Genomic DNA, 24,795 nt, shown 5'->3' with positions numbered 1-24,795 from the left:
GAGAGAATAAATATCATGATCATGAAGGAGAAAACAAGACAACACATGAAAAAAAAAACTAATTTCTTAAAGGAAATGATGAAATAAAACACTGAACATATGATTTTTTTCTTGTTGAGAAAAAGAAAGAAACAAAAGACAGAACTAAGTTGGTACTGAAAACTTGTTTGGAAACTATGTTAAAAATGAAATAATAGTGTGAATAATTAAATATATAACTATTGATTTTTATTTTAAACTTAAAAAATCACATTTGAAGAGTGAAGTGAGCACACTGCAAAATAGTTGTGAATGATAGTATTATTTTTATAACTATTCAACACAATTATATATGTAAAATTGAAACTCAAATTTCAATTAAATGAAAACAATAAAAAAAATTCAACTCAAAGGTATTTAATAATGTTAAAAACTCTCTGGTCTAACACTTTTTAATAATTTTAATTTGTTTGTTTTTGACAGCTAGAATTAAAATTGATTAAAAACTGTATTTGGGATTGGAATGATAAAAGGTCCTTGAATAGGTTGTGTAACCTACAAACTTGGTCATTTAAAATAGATTTTAATTAATTTAAGAGATATGTTTAGAAAATGTTTTAATAATTGTCATGATTTAATGACAAAGAAAAGTCCAAGGGTAAAAAAAACAGAAAATGATGGAACAGGAAATTGGTAAAATGGTATGAAAATGGAAAATAAAAGGTGGTTCCAGCAGTGTTAGAGGGCTTTTTCAATTTCCTTCAGTCCACCTTCTCTCTCTCTTTCTCTCTCCTTGGAACTGTTTTTTGGCTCTAGATCAACCATAACATACAACTGAATTGTTTCTCCTACTCGGTTTTTCATTTGTGTTTCTGCAATTTGGAGCTGAAGATCAACGACCGTTCAAAATTCGCGTTGGATCGGATCGAATCTGTAACCGAATAGAGTTTGGAGATCTGAAGAGAAGAGAGGGATCTGTGAGCGCCATAGGTGATGGCGATGTCGGGGATGCGAGGGCTCTCCGTTTTCATAAGCGATATTCGCAATTGTCAGAACAAGGAGCAGGAGAGGCTTCGCGTGGACAAGGAACTCGGCAACATACGCACGCGCTTCAAAAATGAGAAGGTTCGCTTAGGGTTTATTTTCTCCTTTCAGCTTTTCTGCTTAGTTCCTGGTGGCTGGTTCTGTTGTCGAGGTTTTGTCTCCCTGACTCAATTGGTGTTATCACTCTGAGGCAGTGGAAACCTAGAAAATTGATATTGATGACCTCTTTAGTAGTGTCGGTATTGGTGTTTAAAATTGATAGAGGGAAATTAGGTAGAAATGAGTTGGACTTGGGTTTGATATGTCTGGACACATGACATTTTTACTGGTTTACTGTTATGTGAAAAACTAAGGTTTTCCTGATAGCTTAGTGGTGGATGAGTATGTGGAAATATTTGCAGTAAGTTGAAATTATAGGGGATATAGAGTGTTCTGTACAGTTAGGCATCCGTTTTTGGTTGAGCTGTTAAGTTATTATGTTCTGTTTTCTTCTAATAATGTCCCTTTGGCTACAACATTGAAGATGACATAGAATGGCAGCTGGTATCGAACTAGCTCATGTGTAGATATTTATGTGCTAGAAGGCCAGATCTTTTCAGTTTGCACAGATTAGTAGATCTAGTACATTGCAAATAGCATAGATTATTTCTGAAATAACTTCTGGTATCCATTTTGTTAATCTGGCAAAGAAGTCATATAATGATAGATTACAAAATTCCTCTTTGGATCCATAGGGTAGGAATTGACTACAAATATGCTGTAATTTGTTCAACTATTATATTATATTTGTGGTCAGAGTTTGTTATGTGTTTTATAGACTCTATAGGTGCATCTATCTTTCTTAGTTAATTTCAGTAAGTTCCAATCCAGAAGATTGTTAAAATTTGCTACTGCATAAAATCAAGTGGAAAGTTGGATGAGTCTGGTGTTGTTTCCACAATGATTTGTACAATTTGGGTTTAAGCCGTAACTTAATTCCTAATGAATACAATACGGGAACTAAATCCTGAAAAGCTAGAATGAAAATACGGTATTCTCCATGTTAATTAGTTAGAGAATAGATATTCAACATTGGAACTGGCAACCCAATTTCATTTGGTTTTTCCTACTACCTTTTAGCATTCTACCTTAACTAAGATATAGTCTATCGATGGATGGAGAGATTCCCTAGATTAACTAATACTCAATTCTTGCCACATCAATTCTCTTTAGTTTTTAAAACCTAATTAATTTTTTTCTTGAATTCTAAGAAGAATAAAGAAGAAATTGATGATTCATAGAGTCTATGTTACTCACAAAAAATCCCACTCAACACTATTTTTAGAAAATTAATGATTATGGTAATTTTTGCATGTTCTTATGCAGGTCATATATAAATTTTGCATTCTCCTAACAACCCACAAGTTTGTAAATGGCCAATTCAGTATCATTAACTCTAGCACTCAATTGAATAGAAAGAAAGAAACTTATAATAAATCAAAGGAATCCAAATAAATCATCATTCAGACCAAGCTGTCTTCATTCTAACAGAAAATTATCGATCATAAATAATGGAAGAAAACAATAAAATTGTAAATTTATATCATTTTTGATTGTGACTTTTCCCTTGGAACTTTCCAGTCTTCTTCTAACATGAAGCACAAATTCTGTTTATGCAAGCTCCCTATTTGACAAGTCTCTATAAAATGTCATTTATGTTAGGTGGGAGTCATTTTTCCTGATTTTTTTTTTGGATTTTTGGTGCTCTAATCCTTCTAGGCCTATAGCTCCCTAATTTTTGGATAAGGAGATGGTTTGTTTGATTCTCTCCAGCTGACTCACAGTCACATGCATATCTGTATGTTTCCAGAAATGTGGGGCCCTGAATCCACTTTTGTAGTAGAAATTGATGGTCTATGATTCTGAGCATTGCAATGTCATTGCCGACTAGTAAAGTAAAACATGTAATATTGATTATTTATTATGAACAGTACCCAATGATGGAATTTCACTTTACCATCACCTTCACTGAGTTATGACCTTGTTTTTAAATATGAGGAACCTTTTACATTAAAGAGCTCTTCTAGCAATTGGACTGTGGTATTGGATGCAGAAGATTGTTGTTTGACTTTTGTCTTTGCTGCACAACTGCTTCTTGGGATTTACTTTTGTCCTTGCCAACGTAGTTCTTACTTACCACTCTAATGGTGCCTATGGTTTTTATAATAAACTGTCATTTTTTTGGCTCAAATGGTATCATAAATATAATTCACACCAGAGGGTTTCGGAACTATTTATCGACTAATTGATATTCTTTCTTTCTCTGTCACAATTGCAACTCCTGGAGCCAAATTGTGTCCTGAAATCTGTTTTATTTGGTCTTCCTTCAATATTTGTTGTTTTGAATATTTTTTCCTTATATATCTGTTAAACTACCCTTTTAATTATAGAAAAGTGAGTTTCTCAAAAAAAAATTTGATTTTTCAAATCCTTTATTTTTATTTATTTTGTTGACTTTCTTCTTTTAGAGAAGCAGGGTTTTCAAATTTTTGTTTTCCCTTTCCAAAGCTGTCTTTATCTAACTGCGTTGGTTTGTTTACCATTTCTTGATAATTTAGCTTCTTTATATTATTCCAGTTTTTCCAGAAAGTAAAATATATCTACTCATCTATTACTCAAGTTCCATTTGTTCTTGCTGTTGTTTGAAACAACTTGTGAATGGCTTTATTTAATTTTTTTACTTTTGGTTCTGCTTTAGGCTTTGACTCCATACGAGAAAAAGAAATATGTTTGGAAAATGCTTTATATATACATGCTTGGCTATGATGTGGATTTTGGTCACATGGAGGCTGTTTCTCTTATATCTGCCCCAAAGTATCCTGAAAAACAGGTATTTTGTTCTCCTTCATGATGCCGTTTTGTAATGTTTTGTTACTCTCTCAACATATAGATTACTCCATTGTTTTAGAGTGTTGTTTCAGTTTCAATTCATTTACATGTTTACCTAGCAGAGAAAATATCTGTAGACTGTGAAGAAGGAATTCTAATATCATCATAAATGACTGCAGGTCGGATACATTGTAACTTCAAGTTTGCTTAATGAAAATCATGACTTTCTCAGGTTGGCTATAAATACAGTGCGCAATGATATCATTGGTCGTAATGAAACCTTCCAGTGTCTAGCATTGACTATGGTATGGTAATACCTTTCCTGGACTTGCTCGTCATGTTAATCATTTAATGATAACAAACACTTCTTTTAGTATCGTAAAAGGTATTAACTAGAAGTCTTTGAGCAAGTTTTTTGCAATTTGTGGTGGACTTTCTCACCTAATTATTTTACTATTTTCTGCTGATCATGTTCCATTAAAAACTTTTACTTGTTAATATGAACCTTCAATGATTATATAAGTTATAAACTAATAAAGTATTCACATTAGATGACTATTTATGCTTTTTTCTTAACCATTATGGTTTCAATGTATGTGACCAAAAGGGTTATCCTGTAGGTTGGAAATATTGGTGGAAGAGAATTTGCTGAGTCCTTAGCACCTGACGTGCAAAAGTTGCTGGTAAGAAAGTATTTCATTAATCATTAAATAGGTGGATTTATTGGAAAATATTGATCTTAACTGCATTTGTGATCTAGATATCAAGCAGTTGCAGACCACTCGTGAGAAAAAAAGCTGCATTGTGTTTGCTACGTCTGTACAGGAAAAATCCTGATGTTGTTAATGTAGATGGATGGTAAATCTCAATGTAATTATGCTAGTATACACTTTTTTCTGTATGGCTTTTCTTCAAAGAGCTTATTTCTCAATCTTCTGCCTTAAGGGCGGATCGGATGGCACAACTTTTGGATGAACGAGATCTTGGTGTTTTGACATCTTCTATGAGCCTTCTTGTTGCATTGGTATCAAACAACCACGAGGCATATTGGAGTTGTCTTCCCAAGTGTATCAAAATTTTAGAGCGGCTTGCTAGGAACCTGGATATCCCTCAAGAATACACTTACTATGGTATCCCGTCTCCCTGGCTTCAGGTTTGTGAATTTTTCTTTTCCTAAAATATGTATTTTTCAATTGGCTTTGATTTAAGGAAGGTTTTCAAGTTCTTTCAGCTTGTTTGCTTTCATCGAGAACCAAAAGTGTTGAAGTAAATTTTTTTGTTTTATCCAGCACACAAACCTTTTATTCTCTTACTAATTTTTACTTAATGTAGGTCAAAACAATGAGGGCTCTTCAATATTTTCCTACAATTGAAGATCCTAATGCCAGAAGGTCACTGTTTGAGGTTTGTCAGATCACATTGAAATTGTCCAAAACATTTGTTTAGTTAATAGTTTTAACAAGCCTTGATCTATCATTTCAGGTCTTACAAAGGATACTGATGGGAACTGATGTTGTAAAAAATGTGAACAAAAATAATGCATCCCATGCTGTTCTTTTTGAAGCCCTTGCTCTGGTATGTTTATTGTGCTATACTATATTTTAAAGAAAAAACCATATTTTTGTTCTTTAAACTGATCACTGTATATGGCATTAATTTGCATTTATAAATAATATTCCAATAATTATGAATGTTAACCGAAACCATTGCAAAGTAGGCCTTGGCCCCAACTTTTGTTGTATATACTTTTTTCTTCTCTTTCTCCATATTTGATTGGTTGTCTTCATTTCTATCCATAGATCTGCATGCACATCTTTATAAGAATGCTTATAGTTTGAATTTGGGGGTTCTATAGTTGTCCTTAATTCTTCATATAGAGATTCATGTAGTGAATTTGGTGGCGGTTACCCCCCTCCAAATTTAGGCAAAGGATTTTTTTTCTCACAATGAGATGTAGTAGTTATTGTCTCTATTCTGATTTCCCTCTTCAGGTGATGCATCTTGATGCCGAAAAAGAGATGATGTCTCAATGCGTGGCTCTTCTTGGAAAATTTATTGCTGTCCGTGAACCAAACATCCGGTATCTTGGCTTGGTAAGTTGGGGCGCACATTTGCTTAATGCACATTTCTCTTCTTTTTTTCTGTTTGAAAGGAGGGGCCAAAGTTGCATGCCCAATTTTCTGTGGTAGATGTCATTGTATCACACTTTAGAAGGCTTTGGTGGTATTGGTTGGTTGTCATAATGTAATGTTGCAGTTCATAAAATATATGCTATTGCGGTGCAGGAGAATATGACTAGAATGTTGATGGTTACTGATATACAAGATATCATAAAAAGACATCAAGCTCAGATTATTACCTCATTGAAAGATCCTGACATCAGGTTAAATGTGCTATCCTATATGTTAACATCATTTTTCCCGTATATATCATCACTGAATTATTTGCATTCGGAATCCAGTCTTTACTTATTGGTAGCATATATGTCTTCGTGTATACATAAAGTGGGCTAATTAAATATAAGATGTCAATTCATCGATTCACTCTGATTATATTCCTTCCGACCTTCCTAAAAATTTAGATGAATTGAGATCAAAACACTTTCTTTTCAAGATCTTGGTTTTACTTTTTTGTTTTCCTGTTAATGAGTAGATTATATATTATTTTATGTTTTGCAAAAATGCTACCTGTACGTGAAGGTTGATACTGTTTACGAAACTAGTTTCTCTTGAAATTTACAAGTGCATTAAGATGAAAAGTTGATACAAAGCATATTCCCTAATTCTCAATGCCAACTTTATTAAATCTAGATTTTTTAACTGCATCTATTTACATGCAGTATTCGGAGGCGTGCTCTAGATTTGCTTTATGGCATGTGTGATGTTTCAAATGCAAAGGATATAGTTGAAGAACTACTGCAGGTATGCAACTAGGTCCAAACTAATTCATGTAATTTGAAAATCTATTGTAATGTAAACTCTACCACCTTCTCAACAGCCCCCTCATGATACAATAAACAAATGAAATGATCTAGCTATTAACTGGGTACATTTAATTATTAGTTTGCGATTTCAAATTTTTTGTAGTATCTCAGCACAGCAGAGTTTGCAATGCGTGAGGAATTGTCACTTAAAGCGGCTATTCTAGCTGAGAAGTTTGCACCAGACCTTTCATGGTAATGTAATTGAACCTACTAAAGAAGTAAAGAATAGCGCTGTTACTGTAGCAAACAATCTCATCATTGATCCTCTTGATATGTAACTCCTGAGTTGCTCATAAAGGTTACTTTCATACGGAATAGCATATAATGAAATGAATTCTTAAAAAAAAAGTGCAGTATATAGTTCCTTATTCTTATCACTAATAAATCTAGGACAACAATTCAGCTATTTTAGATGGGCAAATAAACAGATAGTTTGCCCTCATCTTGAAGAAAATACCCCAATAAGCTCGAGTGCAAAGTCCCCAAGTGTCTTTGTGTGACCCCATGATTAATTGAGAGTGGTTTCATTATCATACATGTGATGGATTCTTTTTATCAAAAATTAAAAATTCAGTATAATCGAAGAGATATACTTGTTTACTTATCTTTTGTTTGGATCCATTGATGTGTCCTTTCATCTTTTTGTGGCTTGTTTTCTGTTTTTTTTTTTGGAGGATGACCAGTATTCAACTTTTTCACCTGACTTTTTTTTCATGAAAAATCTACTGGAGAAAAGGACTATATAACTATAAAATTCAAAATAATAGCCAACCTGTTTAATTTCAATCAAAATTTTTCTGATGCAAATATAGGCAATTAATTTAGAAATTAGTAGGGACAGCTTAGAGAAACTGCTAGATTGCGTTCTTTATGAACATGTGAGATGAACATCAATAATTTCTCAACATTTTTCTGTAACTGTGAAGTGATTGCAAGACTTTGTTTATATAATTTTGTTCAGTATTTGTAGAATAGAAACAGTAAATCTGTCACCCCATTCCCTCAATAAAAAATCCGTAGTTATCTTAGATCTTATTGTTGATGTAATATGCACATTGATATCATGCCATCCTTTTTATACAGGTACGTTGATGTAATTCTTCAATTAATTGACAAGGCTGGAGATTTTGTTAGTGATGATATATGGTTTCGGGTGGTGCAGTTTGTTACAAACAATGAAGATTTACAGGTATGATTGGAACTTGTGGTGACTATGATACTGCTCCCTAATATACAAAACATTCACTGGGCATTTGATGTCTTTTTCAGCCTTATGCTGCGGCAAAAGCGCGAGAGTATCTTGACAAACCTGCTATACACGAGACAATGGTTAAGGTTTGTATTTTGTTACCATTCTTTAATTATCTGTTACTAGTTTGTATGGACGATATTTTTGCATAGTTCTACTTGTTGAAGAGGGTTTTTAAATTGTAAAATGGGTAAGAAATATTTAATTATATTAGAGAAAAACAGCGACATTTTTGTGAAGTGGAACTTCCATAATCTCTTACAGAATATGATGAATGCTGATAAGTGTTTCTTGCTGTTATTTTGGATTTTATGTAGTATTTTACTTTAAATTGATTTGTTTGCAAATCAAAGTTTTTAAATAATTTATATCTTGATTTATTCACTATGAGAAAGCAGGTATTTATTTAATTTCTATCTCATGTGAATACACTTCAACAGGTCAGTGCATACATCCTTGGAGAGTTTGGACACCTTCTAGCCAGACGACCTGGATGCAGTCCAAAGGAAATATTTGGCATTATACATGAGAAGCTTCCTACTGTATCGTAAGGAGAATCACACTCTACTTCATTTAATTTTCAGTTGAAATCCATTTTTTTCAAGATACCTTACAGGGATGTGCTTTATATTCAGGACTTCTACTATTTCTATTCTTTTGTCTACATATGCTAAAATTCTGATGCACAGTCAACCACCAGACCCCGAATTACAAAATCAGATATGGACAATATTTAAGAAGTGAGATTGACCTCTTCAGTGCTCAATTTCTTATTACTATGGTTTTTCATGAGGCCATAGGTTCTTCTAACCCATTTGCTCATGTTTAGATATGAAAGCTCAATTGAAGTTGAAATACAGCAAAGAGCTGTCGAATATTTTGCATTGAGTAGAAAAGGTGCAGCTCTAATGGACATATTGGCCGAAATGCCTAAATTCCCCGAACGACAGGTTTTCTTGCAATATTGATTCAGAGACAACTTGTTTGAAATTTGCATTATCACTTATGACATACACTCATGGATTTTCTACTCTTTTTCAAATTCAGTCTGCTTTGATTAAAAAGGCTGAAGACACTGAAGTTGACACTGCAGAACAAAGTGCCATAAGGTTACGAGCTCAACAGCTATCTCAAACATCAAATGCTTTGGTTGTAACAGAACAAAGTCATGCTAATGGAACTCCTCCTGGTGGCCAACTTAGCCTTGTAAAAATTCCCAGCATGAGCAGTAATGTGGTTAGTTGTTCGCTCTGCTTTGTGTATCTTCACAAATGATTTTGGTCAACATTATTTCATCTTTAACTGTATAATTGTTCGTCCTATTGCTTAGTTTGACACCTGTTATTTTCTAAACAGGATGATACCTCAGCAGATGGACGATTAGCCCAGGAAAATGGGACTTTGAGTAAAGTAGATTCTCAACCTCCTTCAGGAGATTTCCTTGGTGATCTCTTGGGTCCATTGGCTATTGAAGGCCCTCCCAGTATCAATATCCACACTCGGTCAAGCTCTAATTCAGGATTGGAAGGAACTGTGGTTGAAGCCACAGCCATAGTACCTGCTGGAGAACAGACCAATTCGGTGCAGGTACCTTGCATTAACTATTAATTTAGTCTTTTGCTTAACCGGCTGTGCTAACTGAATACTAATGCAAAACATTGGATATGGTTTTTTATTATATTTTCTGCATCTTATATTTTTCTACGTTAATTATTGTTGATGATGAACCACACTCTTATTGCAAAACTTTCTAGTACAAATGCAAATTTAGGCCATGTAACAATTACTTTTTCACTAGACTCTGTTTGCTATTGTTCGACATTAGAAGGATATTGCTACAAAATAACTGGTGGTCATTGGAATATAACTTGCACCTTTTGTATATGCAGCCAATTGGAAATATTGCTGAAAGGTTTCATGCTTTGTGCGTGAAGGATAGTGGTGTTCTATACGAGGATCCCTACATTCAGGTATTTGCTTCATTTATTTTCTAGTGTTCTCTATTTATTGTTTTAATTTTGATCATGTATATTTGCAGCTTAAACTTGTGTTCTTAGATTAAAATATCTATGTGCCCAGATTGGTATTAAGGCAGAATGGAGAGCTCACCTTGGACATCTTGTTCTTTTCTTGGGAAACAAGAACACTTCTCCTCTTGTCTCTGTTCAAGCTTTAATATTGCCTCCCACACATTTGAAGATGGAGCTCTCTCTAGTACCAGAAACCATACCTCCCCGGGCACAAGTGAGAATCCTTTTGTTACTGTTGGTTTCTTTCAAATATTGTTATTTTGTTAATTTACATTTTCCCTCTTTTGATTGTATAGGTGCAATGCCCACTTGAGGTCATTAATCTCCATCCAAGCAGGGATGTCGCTGTTCTTGATTTCTCCTACATGTTTGGTAACGATAGGGTACTCAAATTTTAACCTTTGGTTCATTTGTCTAGTTTAAAAAATTCTGATGGAGTTGAGTTTATCATCTGCATCCAAGGCTAGTCAGAAAAAAAATAACAGTTGACTACTTATGTTAGAACACACTGAACACTCTCACAAAACTGAAGGAAAGGAAACTGGTACTAAATTTGAAATTGTATTTCTCACACGTATGCCGCAATATATCATTATTGTTTATAGTACCATTACAGCAGTTAGTTAACAGTCCACTAACTACCTAACACAATACTAACTGAATTATCTACAACATTCTCCCTTAGTTCAGATTATTATCAATAGGCTGCACTGCTATCATCTCTCTAATCAACTTGAATCTGTCAGCCTTAAGAGGCTTTTGTTAAAATATCAGCCACCTGTTCGTAGTACTGCAATATTTTAACTCCACCTTTCCTTTACTGACTTGATCCCTTAGGAATTGAAATCTTGTCTCAATATGCTTGCTCATTCCATGAGCCATAGGATGTCTGGCCAAGCCTATGGCTAATTTGTTGTCTACTAGCATCTTCTTATTCTTTTATATTCTAATCTTCATTTCAAGTTCTCAAGCTACAAGGCTTGATAAGCTCCCATTGAGGTTGCAATGTATTCCGCATCGCATGAAGACAATCCCACCACTGACTTCTTAGAACACTACGAAATAGGTGTTCCACACATCATAAACACATACCCTGTCTGTAGCCAAATACTTCATCAAATATTACTACCATCCTTTGAAAACAACCCATAATGAGAAATACTTGGATGAACCCTAGATCTGTTTATACAACAAGTTGCATTGAGTATCTTGTCACTTTCTTCCTTCTGTAACTGTATACCGCAATCAACTAGTATTTGGACAGAATTACAGTCCCAAAAAAATAGGATAGCAAACCCAGATCTCTTTTTTCAAATCATAATTCTACTTTGAACTTGTCAATTTCTACACTGCATTGTTTTCACAAACTAGTAGGTCATCTACATAGAGGCAAATTAATATTAAACACTTGCACTAACTCTCACATGAACTCCATATTTTCTTGTACGCTTCCCGAGGAACTAAACACAGATTGATTGTCATTTTGTCATGGATAAATTGTCGTCCAAGGAACTTGGTACTGTGTCAACACTGATAACCTGCTTGCAGACATTCAAACTGGGACTTTAAGAGAGCCTAGAATTCAGTTTATATGTTCCAAGCATAGTGCATACAATATTTATGATCTAGTTTGAGGAGTTGTTAAATAGGTGATATTATTTTGTTGTACAGCGTTTTTAGAAGCTCTTTTTATGTGCACCTAGGTTTAGGTTTATGAACATTGGTTGCAGCCTTTCTCCTAGAGATATACTTGTAACTTAAGAGCCAAATTGTTAGGGTTTTTTTTTCTTAATTTATCTATTAGTTCCTCATTGTTAAATAGAGAAAAACGAACAACATTTGGCTCCTAAGTTACATGTGTCGCCACATTAGTCCTTTTGCATCACTTTATGTGGTCCTAATATTTTAATTATTAAATTAGTCCTCTAAACATTTATTTAATCACTTAGCTCTTCAAAACTGATGAAAAGGGATTTTGTCTCTCTTCTCTCTCCTCATCTTGAACAGAACAAGTTTACAAAAATTCATCCCCTCCATATCTCTCCAACCAAATGCTATTTTAATTAATTTATATTTATATGTTGCTTCGTAGGTCAATGTCAAACTTCGCCTACCTGCTGTCCTAAATAAATTTCTCCAACCTATATCTGTAACTGCTGAAGAGTTTTTCCCTCAATGGAGATCACTTCCTGGACCACCTTTGAAACTTCAAGAAGTGGTATGTATTCTGCATTACGTAAAGTTTGGATATCATTTACCGATTTGATTATTATTCTTAATTTTGTGGCAGATTTGTAATAGCTTTGCTGGCTTGTTATGTATGGTCATGCAAACTTAAATTCATCTTTCCTGTTGGTTTTGCAGGTTAGAGGTGTTAGACCACTTCCACTGCCTGAAATGGCAAACTTATTCAGCAGTTACCACATAACAGTTTCCCCTGGCCTTGTATGATATTGAAGTTTCTCGTTTTATTTCTTTATTTATCTTTATTGGTATTCTTAACAACTACTAATCTACATTGTTTCTGCTATCTATCTGCTTTAGGATCCCAATCCAAACAATCTCGTTGCGAGCACAACATTTTATTCAGAAAGTACTAGGGCGATGCTTTGTTTAGTAAGTACATATGTTGAACTACATATCTTGCATTGCAATTCGCAGTCCCTACAAATAGTGTAGTCGTTATTACAACTTGTTTGTTTTAGGTTCATTCCAGACATTCATGATTAAATTAAGTTAGTGATTACATTAGTTGAACCTTGAGGTAGTTTTAAAGCTTTATTGTGAATGATGTGCACAGATAAGAATTGAGACAGACCCAGCTGACAGAACCCAGCTGCGAATGACAGTTGCTTCAGGGGACCCAACACTAACATTTGAGTACGTGATTTGTTTTCTACTTTTTTACAAGATGCTTTCAATAGATTGATTCTGCATGCATCTTTTGCTGATGATTGGAATGTTGGGTTGCAGGCTGAAGGAGTTCATCAAAGACCAATTAGTGAGCATTCCCACTCCTATCGCAATTCGTCCGACACAGCTAGCTCCAGCATCTCCAGTGGCTCAACCCAGCAGTGCTCCCGCATCCTTGACGGATCCTGGGGCAATGCTGGCTGCTCTTTTATGACAACATAAAGGTGTTCGTTCATTAATCATTACAAATTTGTAAACCTCATCTACACATCCTAACCCTGTTTCCCTCAAGCTAGTGAGGTGGATATACGAAATCACGATGCAAGGGCTGGCGGAATTACTAGTGAGCTTGTTTACCGGCTGAGTGTTTGAGCAGGGATTTCTGGGTTGGTGGGCATTTTTGAGATTCTTTCTGCACAAAGTGATTGTCCTTTAAGCGAGATTATATATCGGTTGGGCAAGGGTTTTAGTTTTCTCATATTTTTCCCCTTTCCCAGTTTATCTGGATTTGTTTGCGGTGCACCTGATATCGTGTAAGATAATTGCCTTTGATAGAAACAATTGTAAGTTTGAAATTGTTATTTTGATATTACGTATACAATAATAGCTTGTGGAGTAAGGACTAGCTCATTTTTGCTATCGATGCATTAGGGTATTTTATGTTTATATTAAAATGCACGAGTAAATGTATTGAAGTTTCCTTTGTATGATTAATCGTAGCTTTATAGTTAAAAATTCAAAAGCTAAATGGAATTCGAATAGATGTTTATCATTTTTTAATCCCTAATAATGTAAATAGCGAAAACTTAAGTAGTAATCAAGAAATATCATAAATATTGAACACAAACTCAACGTGCATTATAGTATCTGAATTAAAGTTGAAATTAAAATGAAAATATAACTAAGATTTTGCCAATTTGTTTAAAATGTCAATACAAATTCGAAATAATGAATGTCATTTAGAAAGGTTGGAATTTCATCAGGTCTTCGAAAAAGTAGTTAATATTGAATGTATATGAAATGTTAGATTTTCCTAACAAAATGATGACCGATCTTAAATTCCCTGGTAGTACGAAGACGAATGCAATTATAAACTCAATAAACACTAAATTTGAAAAGCCTATATTTCATTGATTAGTATAGTAGCATAATCTTGGAAAAGGTTATGAAATCCTAAAGCGCCTAGGGAAGCTGAATGAAAACGATTGTACAGTGCAGAGGGTGTAAAGAATGACTATTGATGAGGCCAGGGAAAGGTAGCTCTCTAGGCATCTTACGGTTTGAGCTTAAAGATCAAGAGGAGAAGGCTTCACTTTTTGACCGACCTCCAAAAAAATTAGAATCCAATCTATACAAATAATCCTGTCAGATAAGCAACACAAAAACATGCTTATCTCCCATGAATCCAGTAATAGAAGTGAGTGGGAGGAAATGGAATTATTGAGTAATCTAAACCGATATGGCTCCCAGAACATTCAACCGAATGGTTCACGGGTTGTAAACATGTATCGGATGTCAAAATTACTCAAAGACCATCTCAGTCGCAGGTAACAAAATCCATAGTGACCTGTAGATGAATTAAACTCTAAAGTGGCACAAGAAGTCCCGCGGCAATTCATTCAACTCGTGTACACCCGAACAAATCAATGCACACAAACATACTGACCCAGCTCGTATGCCTAATACTAAAATTGGCAGTCAAAATTTGTATGCTAGCGCCATTCCTGCCAATTACCGCCCAATAGAACTCTCACTGGAAAGGATGACAAACAAAATCTGCTATCGCCATTCCCGGCAATCACCACATCTCCAACTTGCAAGCCGAGATGGTGATTCCACCCAAGGTGAACACTGCCTGTGAATCCAAATCCTACAAATCTCACAATGGAGATCAGGGAGCGGTTCCTTTTGTGAACATTGCTGACAACTATAAACATTTCCTTGTAACAAATTTGTAGGCTCACAGTTGGATGCTAAATTAACAGTTCCGCATCCTTCGGGAACACAAGAAGAATTTTTCAAACAACCCGAGAAGACCCGAGAAGCGTCAGTTTCCTCAGATTGAATATTCTCATCAGAGTGGAGCAGTTCAGTCAGTGAGAAGTAGGTATGAGGTTCAAAATCCACGAACTCATGATAATTTACAATTTCGGGGTCCTTCAGAAGACTGCAGTTAGCAGAGGCATCTTCGACAGAAGGGGATAAATCTTTTACTGATTTGGAAAGCATCTCATTGCTGGTTGAGAACTCAGCGTGAAGATTACCTCTAAAAGAACCATTATTCTCCCTCTCACGTTTAGATATCTTAGGAAGTCCTGGCCCAGAGACAGTATTGCCCACACCATTTGCATCTAACTCGGGTTCTGCAAGCAGCTCAACACTTGAAAGGGAGAACAGCAGAGGATCATTGTCTTGTCTAGAGAAATCCACTGCAGGACAGATAGGAGTTGCAGGCTCACATGTGCTCCTGTCAATAGGTGTACCAGAATCAGAATCTCCCCCAAAGTAATCTTTCTTTGAAGCCCTTGAAGACCTCTTGTCCTCTTGAGTCCTGTAACTCAAATCAGAGAAAGGACATACAGGCGACTTTATCCTGCGACACTTGCAACATTTGAAGCCCAGCACATCAAACAGTCTGGACTCTTCAAGTTCCACAGCTTCAGCATGGTACCAATCTGTAAAACTCAGAAATTAGATAAATAAAGGAAAGTAGGTAAAAATGTCAGCACTTATTACCTTGGTAAAAAAACTTACGTTTACATGTTTCACAGCAGATATACATTAGATCAGAATTATAAGGTTTTTGGCACAAGCGACAAACAGGTTCCAATTGAGGCAGGCCTGAACCTCCTTTTAAAAGAATGTTCTTGAGCCTGAAATCAAAGCCCGTATCTTCGTTGTTCTTCTTTTTCCAAATAATACCCCAAGAACAATTTCTGCTTCGGCCTTTTGTTTCCAAAGGGAAATCAGAAGCAAATCGTTTTGTGTCAGATCGACTATTCTTTGTCCTAGAAGACATCAATTCTTGACCATCACATTTAGGCCCTGATCCCTTCAGAACTGCTGAAGTGCTTTGTTCTTGTCCTTCTAAGAGCAAGGGACTGGTTGGAGACTCATTACAAGACTCTTTTTGAGTAAGTAATTTGGCATGATGACATTGTTTGCATGTGGCCAAGAACTCAACTTCTTCACATGTAGAGACAGTTGAACTCACTGAACAACCCGTGTGACAATAACCTGTGCCCGTATGAAATAAAAGATTAAACTAAATAAGCAGAGACAAAATAAACGGGCAAGATAAAATAAAAAATATTACGATTCATTTGTGTGGGTTCTTCATATATGGTATTCATGTGTTTATTCAATGGAAAACACTAATTCGTTTCATAAGAAACAGAAAAAATTTCACTTCAAAAATAAAATAAAAACTTCATCACAGCATACTAAAATAAATTAAACGATGATGGATGACACAAGGAGCTTACCTTGACAGGCACTGCACTTGAGAGCATTCCTGAAATAAAACCGAGAAAAATTGTGGTGTTAGAAAAATTAATGTAAAAGAAAAGGAATAGCGTAAACAAACACCTGAATAAAACAGTAACAACTAAACGTAATTTACCCAATTAAAACACCCAGCTGACAAACAGAGCATGATAGCATGTTCAATTTGTCTCTCTTGCAGGTAAGGTAAAAAAAAATGTCCTTGTAAGTAGCTTTCAACTGCCTTTTGTGCAACTGAGATGTAATGTACATGTACTCTTTATCAGATAGCATTTTTCCATTACGCATTTCATACTCTTTTACCAAATATAAAGGAATCCGTTTTTCAGAAAACCAGAACTTTTCCTTTCCTTCAGGACCTCGCTCTACTTCAACATGTTTCATTACCCGAGAAGGAAGATGTTTTTGGCTTCCAAAGGCTACTCTATACAAAATTTTGCCCTCCACAATTCTTTTTTCATGAATATTTGCATTCCTAAAAGCAGATGCTTCAGTATCTTGACCTTTCACATCTAGGAGGTTGTGCTCGGGACGAATCAGATCATTCCATCTGATATGAAAATCTAGATATCGAACCTGGTGCAAATGATAAAAAAATATCATTTAAGTTATTGACAAATCCAACATGCTGATGCAAAAAAAAGAATTGTTAACGAAAAAAAATAACTACTATATATATATATATATATATATATATATATATATATAAATCATAGGACACCTGAAGGGCCAACTGGGTTGCATTCCTACTAATTTGAACTGCTGCTCTCCAAACAACCTGTCTGCTTCTTTTAGGAATCTCAGAGCCATCAGCATATAATATGCCAGAAATTTTCCTCGAACCACCTGATACCAAAAACAGTCAGTATCAGTGCTTTTATTCCCATACAAATTAAAATTATTTCAAATGCAATTGGCAACTCAATTATAGTAAATTCAAGTTTGACAGCCACTATTTCTAAACTCCCGAATTATGAGTTGACAATATTAATTATGTAATATTATATATACATTTAGAAATGAACAATATTGTATAATTTTTAATTTAACACAATAATATAATTTTAACAAGAAAATGACCAATTAGGGTCACTTGAGACGATTTCCATTTCAGTTCATAGTGAATCAATAACTGAATGAAGATGCAACAATCCAATTTAGCTAATAATTTACTTCCTGTTGAGAATGGTATAATATATACTAGAATACCTTGTCGGGCTGCTTTTCTGGCCATGGTTTTTGGCAAAACAGCTTTCTGGAATACAGATTTGGAAAATTTCCCGCCATGCCACCAAACAAAATTTTGAGGACAAGCACCGGCTGTAACTTTGTTGATAGATAACTGTTTCTTACGCCTCCCACATGTTGCACCTTTCTGTGTAGTTCCAAGAGTAACTGCAGCACTTTGGATTGTAGAAAATTCAGCTAACCAATCATCCATCAACTTCACCCAGTCCCCACAAAAAGCAATTGTTCGAATGTTCTCCTCGAGCTGAAAAGAAAAATTTCATTAACCAACCAAAAACAAATGATTTATAAATCTGCACATTTAACAAGTGAAAGAAATGCAGGCAATATATCTAGAGTCCAGACATTAAAAATTAAAGAATCTCCTTGATTAAAAATTAATAACAATCACTCACTTTGAGTAGAAGAGGTTTTATATCACTAAATGATGTGGCCCGTTCCACTTGTTTACGCCAATGCCTTCTATAACATTCACTTATAAAGGGCCCAACTATTAAACCGCGTAAACTTTCCTCCATGTATATAACATAAGTTGCAATGCTAGGGATGATTCCTTCTCCAATCCTTACTGGAGCAAGACCAGAAAGGATTTTCATTGCATTTTTGGTGGCACTTAGAGCAGCATGATTTAACATGCATCCTTTCTTGCTCGAAATAAGGGCTTTACAAGAAAGGCACCAACCACACCTCTCTCTTGGAACCTCTATAAGCTTCTTTTCAGAACTTGGCCAAAAGAAGCGTGAAGCTGTTTGGGAGAATGCTTTTGCAAGCAAATAAGTGTTTCCAGATGTTGCTTTGCCCAAGTTATCAGACACATGACCCTCTGATCTGGAATCCTCAGAAGAAAGAACGGCCAGGTTAGCAGCAGCAGATGCCGCAAAATCACCATGCATATAGCAATTAATATATGACTGTGGTTTATAGGAGAAACCAGTGTACATAAAATCCTTAGTCAAACTGCCTTTGCACTTTCCAAAACCAGATTGGTCACCTTTAGATTGCAAAGACAAATTCATAGGCAGCCTTGAGTCATTTGTGTGCCCATAATTATTAAATTGATTGTTTACAAAGGTGCACTTAGCAGGGCTGACTGCAGTTGACTTATTAACAGAATTTTCAAACTTGGGATTGAACTGATGGTTAACAATTGAAAATGTCGAATTCATTGCAGTTTCCTCACAAAGCTTCAAATTCACAGTAGTTCTCGTATTGTACCTGCTTCCAGGAGCAGGACCACAACTTGTAACCAAAGAAGCATCAAGAGATGGTTCCAAATTATCACTACAAATTCCATTTGAAAATGTTAAACTGTATTCTGCCTTCACTGAACTTACAGCTTGATTCTTTTCTTCAATCATGGGAGAAAGTTTCACGTCTGTATTTGAATTTGTTAAGTTTACTTTCGGTACACTTGTGACACAAATGGATAAGAAGTTTTCTGGAATTTTCCAATACTCTAACATTGCCATGCAAATGCCATTGTATATAGGTCTAAGTTGCTCAGATGCAGTAAGGACTTGGAGAACTTCAGGAATGTCATTCTGATTGTAGTACTTAAGACAAAATTCATCACTGTTGACATCGAGTCTGCAAAAATATAATATCAAAATCTAACCTCAAATTTGCAAGTACATCTAAAGCTAGAACTGGGAATGATAGCAAAAAGTAAAACAGATAAATAAAAAACCAGAACACAAATTCAAAATAGGACAAGGACTCATCCAGCATAATAAATGGAATGAAAGAAACACAAAAAAGATGTTAACATACACCAGTAAGTGGTCGCATGTGCCCATGAAAACTTGCCCATACAAATCCTTTCCAAATACTTCAGCCCCTTTCAGTGATGTTCCCCGTGCAATAGAAGGCCCAATCATATTTATTTTGCACTCTGGACAATACCATTCCCCATCCGGTATATGCATTTTCATCACACCAATACACCTTGAATGATAAACTGCAGGACAACCATCACAACAAAGTAAAGTTCCATCCATGCCACACAAGCGGCATTCATCTCCATTGCCATCGACATCCTCGGCATTCAATTCTGAAACATACTTCTTGGTTTCACTATCCTTGCAGGCAGTAGTTTTGGAATATCTTGGATGAACTCTTCTGGGCCCAATTTCAGTAGGAAGGCTATCTTCATTATCATAATCAATCCCAACCTCTGATTCTTCACGCATGTTCATTTCAGCTTTAAACTCCTCAGATGCCAGAACATCATCACAGAGAATTTGCAAAATCATCAGTTTCCTACTTGCAGACAATAAATAGTACTCGCCATGAAAAATTTCATTATAAAATCCTTTCCACTCTGGTCCCTTTGTGTAACCATAAATTGCTAAATACTGAAACGTAAAAACAGGCCAAGTCAAAGCATCAAGGAGACTCCAATCAATGCACCTGAAAAATAAAATACATGTCCCAATTAATATTTTTTTAAAATAAGAAATCTCACAAATAGAACACTAGGGCATATACAATGGTGTGTGTATTGAGAAATTAAAAGAATGACAGATTTATTGTCCTGCCTAAATTAATCGATTGTTCAAACAAAGACATTTTCGTTTATTTGAAATTCTAGTACAACACTTTGGCCTAACACTCAAAAAATATAAGATTCCTACAAATGTTTTTGGGATCTACACAAGAAGAAAACAAGTTAACCAGTAGAATAAAGGTAGCTGTGTCCTCCGCCGAGCCATCAAAGAACAAAAATGGGAACATAAATGGAACGGTTGTTTTCAATCAGTCAAACCGAATGGGACATGACACCAATTTCACTAAAAAAAATATCATCACACTAAAAGTAGGTCTCCAGGCCTCCTTGGATGAAAATTGATGACATAAACAGAACACTTCGTGTTTTACCGCCAATAAAATAAACTGGCACGTGACATACTAGTCATAAAACATAAAACAATTTATACAGTATCAATAACCTCTAACTCTAATCAGAAAACAGTACCAAAAGCAACTGCATCCATGTTTGGCCTTAAAACTAAATCTACTGCTAAAATCGAACTAAAAAAAAAAGTAATAGAATTAAGTACCTAAGGCATTTTGTTGCACGCCGCGAACCATCTGGTGAAATGTTTTCAAGGTGACGTCTCAAAACACGCATCAGCGAAATGTGAATTGCATCAAGCAACGTGTTAGAAACTTTACAGTTCAAAGCACCGACAAACTCGTCTAAAGTAAAAGGACTGAGAAACAGACGAATGCTAAACGACCGCAGGAATCCGTACACTGAAAGCAGATTCAGAACGCAAGATTCCGGAACGCCAATTGTTCCAGAAGAAGGCGGCAGCGTGGGTGCAGACGGTATCGGCGTTTCGGAATCGGAACTCAAATCCCTAGCCTCGCTGCACGACTCGTCGTCCGTTTCATCTCGTTCTTCTTCGCTCTCAACCAGTAAATCGCCGTGCAATTCGCTCGAACCTCTCTCCCGTACCTCCGCAATCTTCGGCAACACCGACTCCTCCAATTCGCCTTTCCTCCGAATTAAATCATCGTCGAAATAGCTATCAAGGAGAAGTATCCTACGAATCGCGATGCTATCTAAGTCCTCGAATCCGCCACTCTCGTACACGACTCTGTACAACCCGCTCTCGTAGCGGACGACTTTGCCGAGAAGAACCGTGTTCCCGCGGAACTCTTTCAGCACGTATCGACCAACCAGTGCAACCGGAGGCGCCTTCTTCGCCTCAGGAAACGTTTTCGGATCGCCGGCGACAGTTCCGTCCTCTTCTCTTCTCCGTTTACGCGGGCGACCTCTAGATCTCACAACGGGAGGCTCCATCGTGGAATCAGAAGGAGAATGAAGCGTCTCTGCTGTTTTTTGCAGAGTTTTCTGTGTTTGACGAAAGGTTTGGGGTTTGTTGGGATGGAACGAAACGACGTGGAAGGTGGTAGAGAAAGTGAGTGATGAGAATTGCGGTAAAGATGTTAGGGTTGTGAGAAGAAAAAGAGGAGAGCAGAGAGGGAAATTTTGCTAGTGATGGTGTTACACCCTCCAGGAAAGAGGTTTGTTGTGGTTATCCCACGTCGGGTCCGTGTGCCGATTTCACTCGGACGAGTCAAACGCACGTTCTGTAATTCATTTATTTATTTTAACCATTTTAACTTTTAGTATTAGCATTCCGTCAAATCACATTCTCTTTGTATTCTTGCTGGTAAAATCTACTGCTAAGTTTGTTGAATTTCGTTTAAAAATAAATAATTATTATTTTCAATTTATGTTTGTTATTTCAACTTTATATAATAACAACTTATAACAAAAATATTTGAAAATATATAAATTATATTATAATTAAATCTATAATAAAAAATATTAAAAATCTGTAGATTGTTTAAACTTTTTATAAATAATTTATAATATCTTCCGAACTTTAATTTAAAAAATTAAACTCATTTATAAAAAGATATAGCAATTTATTTTAGAAAATGAGATAACATAGCAAGAATAATATTTTAAAGATTTAATCATTTGAGCTATTTCCAATTTTTTTTACATAGCCAATTTTTTTATTTGTTTTTGTTTTAAATTTAAAAAATTAATATAATCCAATCTTCTTTTTTGTCTAAATTAGTTTTTTAATTTAAAAAATAATAATATAATCCAATTTTCGTCTTAAATTAGTTAAAACAACGTTAAGGCTTTGTTCTTTTGTAAATATTTGAGGGATTTGAGGGAGATGATTTGGGAAAGATGATTTAGGGGGATTTGAGTGAATTTGAGGGTAATTTTTTAGTTGTTTTTTTGAGTGGATTTGTGGGTAATTGAGAGTGGATTTGGAAGTAAAATTTGTGAGAATTAGTGTAGAATTTGATTGATGTGATAGATTTAAAAATTAGTTTAATTGGTAAAAATTAAAGATTATCCAAATGCCCCTAGTTATTAAAGTAACATAAAATGATATTTATTAATGTTATATTTAATTGTAAAAATGTTTATAAAGAGATAAAAATTATAAATAATTTTTAAAATCAATTTTTAAAAATTATAATATAGTAAAATAAATTTATTTTTAAATGTAATATTTATTTGTAATATAATTTACTACCAAGTATAAATATATTTATTATTTGTAATATAAATTTACATACCAATTTATTGTTCTTGCAAGTGATGGGGTAAGTGTTTTATTTTGTATGTTAATTTGCTTATTTTGGATTTTTCTTTATTGACTTTTTGTTTTTCTGATTTAGGTGTGGGATGTGCTAAACAACGAGGAGGTTTCCTCAATTGTGTGGGCAGACACTGAAAATGAAGCAGCAAGGGCTGTTGTGGAAGCAGCAGCTTAAGCAGCAAGGGCTATCGTGGAAATCAGCACAAATTCTCGCTAATACGCGAGATAGTTTCAACAGTATAATCCCGTAAATTGTTAGATTTTCATCTGAGCAAATCGTCGCAAATCACGCAAAGAAACAACGCTATTTTTTTAAATCAATCGTTGTTTATTCACGTTCAAAGTAGATTCACTCCGAACATCACAGGCTAAAGAGAAGACGAGGTAGACATTTACAAGTGACATTTAATATTGAAATTAATAAAGAATTTTGTGGTGAAGGTTATATTTGCAGTTGCAATGTAGCTAAAACAAACTGAATCATCTCACCACCACTGTTGGCAACAGTCTATTACGCATATGAACCAGTCACCGCGTCATGTCATGCGTAACACTCATCTTATCATGCCACGAGTAAAAAAATGAAACATTCTATTTTGCAATTAATTCAAAACTTAATACCATTGCACGGAAAACTAAAGTAATAAAAATCTTAATTTATTTAATGCCAAAATGTATTTCAATTTTGAAAATTATCAAATATTAAATCAAAATAATTACATCAAATCTGTAAAAATATGTTTCCCTATAGTAAAACGAGTTATAGAATCATTTCAATACACAAATAATAGAGATAAAATATTTGAATAATCAACCAATAAAATAACATAAATAATAAACATCATTATTGTATTAATGTTATCAAAATCACACAAGGTCATCTCAATTATAAGTCACATCCAAAACATATCACAACCAAGCAATTCGAAAGTATGTATCATTCTCCATACTTACCACACAAAACCTACTCATCCAAAGAGAAGACATGTTCACCAAAACAAAGTAGTTTGAGTCGTCCTCCACAATAGCTCTAAACCTATCTCTCATACTCCTTATGGACTTGCGAATAATAACTTTGTTGTTGCTCACAACGGATACTATATTCAACAAGAGTCATAAATATACAGGCGAGACATTCTTCCATTTCTATTTAAATTGTATTTGAAATTTAATATAATTTTATACTGTATTGTATGTAGAGTTTAACATGTTTGGATTGAACTTTATTTATATTTTAATTAAGAAAAAAATTATTATTTTATTTGGAGGAAAAAAAAGATTTTAATTAATAAACTAACCCGTTTAACTCATTAATATGTGATGGACAAAATGAAGTTCAAATTTGGTAGACTTGTTAATAAGAAAATCGAGTTGGATTGACTCAGTACATGATTAATTCATGATAATCAAACAAAATTGAGTGACCCATTTTAAAAATATTAAATATCTACTTATTTACTCGTGGATATTTAATTCATATGATCCGTACCTTTTTACTAATAATTTTGGTATTTTAAATATTTTTAAATATATTTAATTTAATTTATTTAAATACAAACTAGGTCAAAGAAAATATTTAATGTTAGAAAATCTTCAAGGATGCATTGTTTTCTTTTAATTATATATGAGTTTGTTGCTTGAGATAGTTTATTTATCATTTACATAACATGTGGAATTTGTGTTTTCTAATAATTTTGGTATTTTAAATAATTTCAAAAGTTAATTTGTACTTGTTCTTTTGTAATATATTCCAGAACAAATTAAGTAGATAGAAAAAGTGGGGAAATATATAATATATATTTCAAATTAATACTTTATTCACCATCTATAAAAGTAAAA

The 24,795-nt window shown here is 34.5% G+C and overlaps 2 protein-coding genes across 3 annotated transcripts; one reads left to right on the top strand and one right to left on the bottom strand.

Annotated features, from left to right (window-relative positions):
* The first annotated feature begins 726 nt into the window (after window positions 1-726).
* LOC124836819 (AP-2 complex subunit alpha-1-like) lies at window positions 727-13,705 on the top strand. 2 transcript variants are annotated; one of them, XM_047312047.2, is made up of 28 exons: window positions 727-1,104; window positions 3,761-3,892; window positions 4,071-4,196; window positions 4,512-4,574; window positions 4,652-4,749; window positions 4,837-5,044; window positions 5,224-5,295; window positions 5,374-5,466; window positions 5,883-5,984; window positions 6,177-6,274; window positions 6,731-6,812; window positions 6,978-7,066; window positions 7,958-8,063; window positions 8,144-8,209; window positions 8,564-8,670; window positions 8,759-8,863; window positions 8,953-9,073; window positions 9,171-9,359; window positions 9,480-9,710; window positions 10,013-10,093; window positions 10,203-10,367; window positions 10,450-10,536; window positions 12,246-12,371; window positions 12,518-12,598; window positions 12,698-12,769; window positions 12,954-13,033; window positions 13,127-13,290; window positions 13,363-13,705. In XM_047312047.2, exons 1-27 carry the CDS (start codon window positions 973-975, stop codon window positions 13,278-13,280), a joined length of 3,066 nt encoding a protein of 1,021 aa, XP_047168003.1. In that variant the 5' UTR covers window positions 727-972; the 3' UTR covers window positions 13,281-13,290; window positions 13,363-13,705. The 2 variants fall into 2 exon arrangements, with proteins under 2 accessions (XP_047168003.1, XP_047168002.1); XM_047312046.2 differs by having other exon boundaries at window positions 13,127-13,705.
* A 460-nt stretch (window positions 13,706-14,165) lies between these two features.
* On the bottom strand, window positions 14,166-21,875 carry LOC124836817 (DDT domain-containing protein PTM-like). The gene is made up of 9 exons (XM_047312044.2): window positions 20,878-21,875; window positions 19,589-20,227; window positions 18,214-19,405; window positions 17,780-18,062; window positions 17,292-17,416; window positions 16,689-17,146; window positions 16,552-16,580; window positions 15,821-16,303; window positions 14,166-15,741 (listed from the first exon to the last, which is right to left on the bottom strand). Exons 1-9 carry the CDS (start codon window positions 21,624-21,626, stop codon window positions 14,846-14,848), a joined length of 4,854 nt encoding a protein of 1,617 aa, XP_047168000.1. The 5' UTR covers window positions 21,627-21,875; the 3' UTR covers window positions 14,166-14,845.
* Window positions 21,876-24,795: the final 2,920 nt, after the last annotated feature.

This window comes from Vigna umbellata, chromosome 6 (assembly GCF_029865625.1).
Source record: "Vigna umbellata cultivar VRB3 chromosome 6, Vumbellata_1.0, whole genome shotgun sequence".
Taxonomy (NCBI): Eukaryota; Viridiplantae; Streptophyta; class Magnoliopsida; order Fabales; family Fabaceae; genus Vigna; species Vigna umbellata.
The sequence above is the reverse complement of the archived record's forward strand: the minus strand, read 5'-3'. Positions and strand labels throughout refer to the sequence as shown.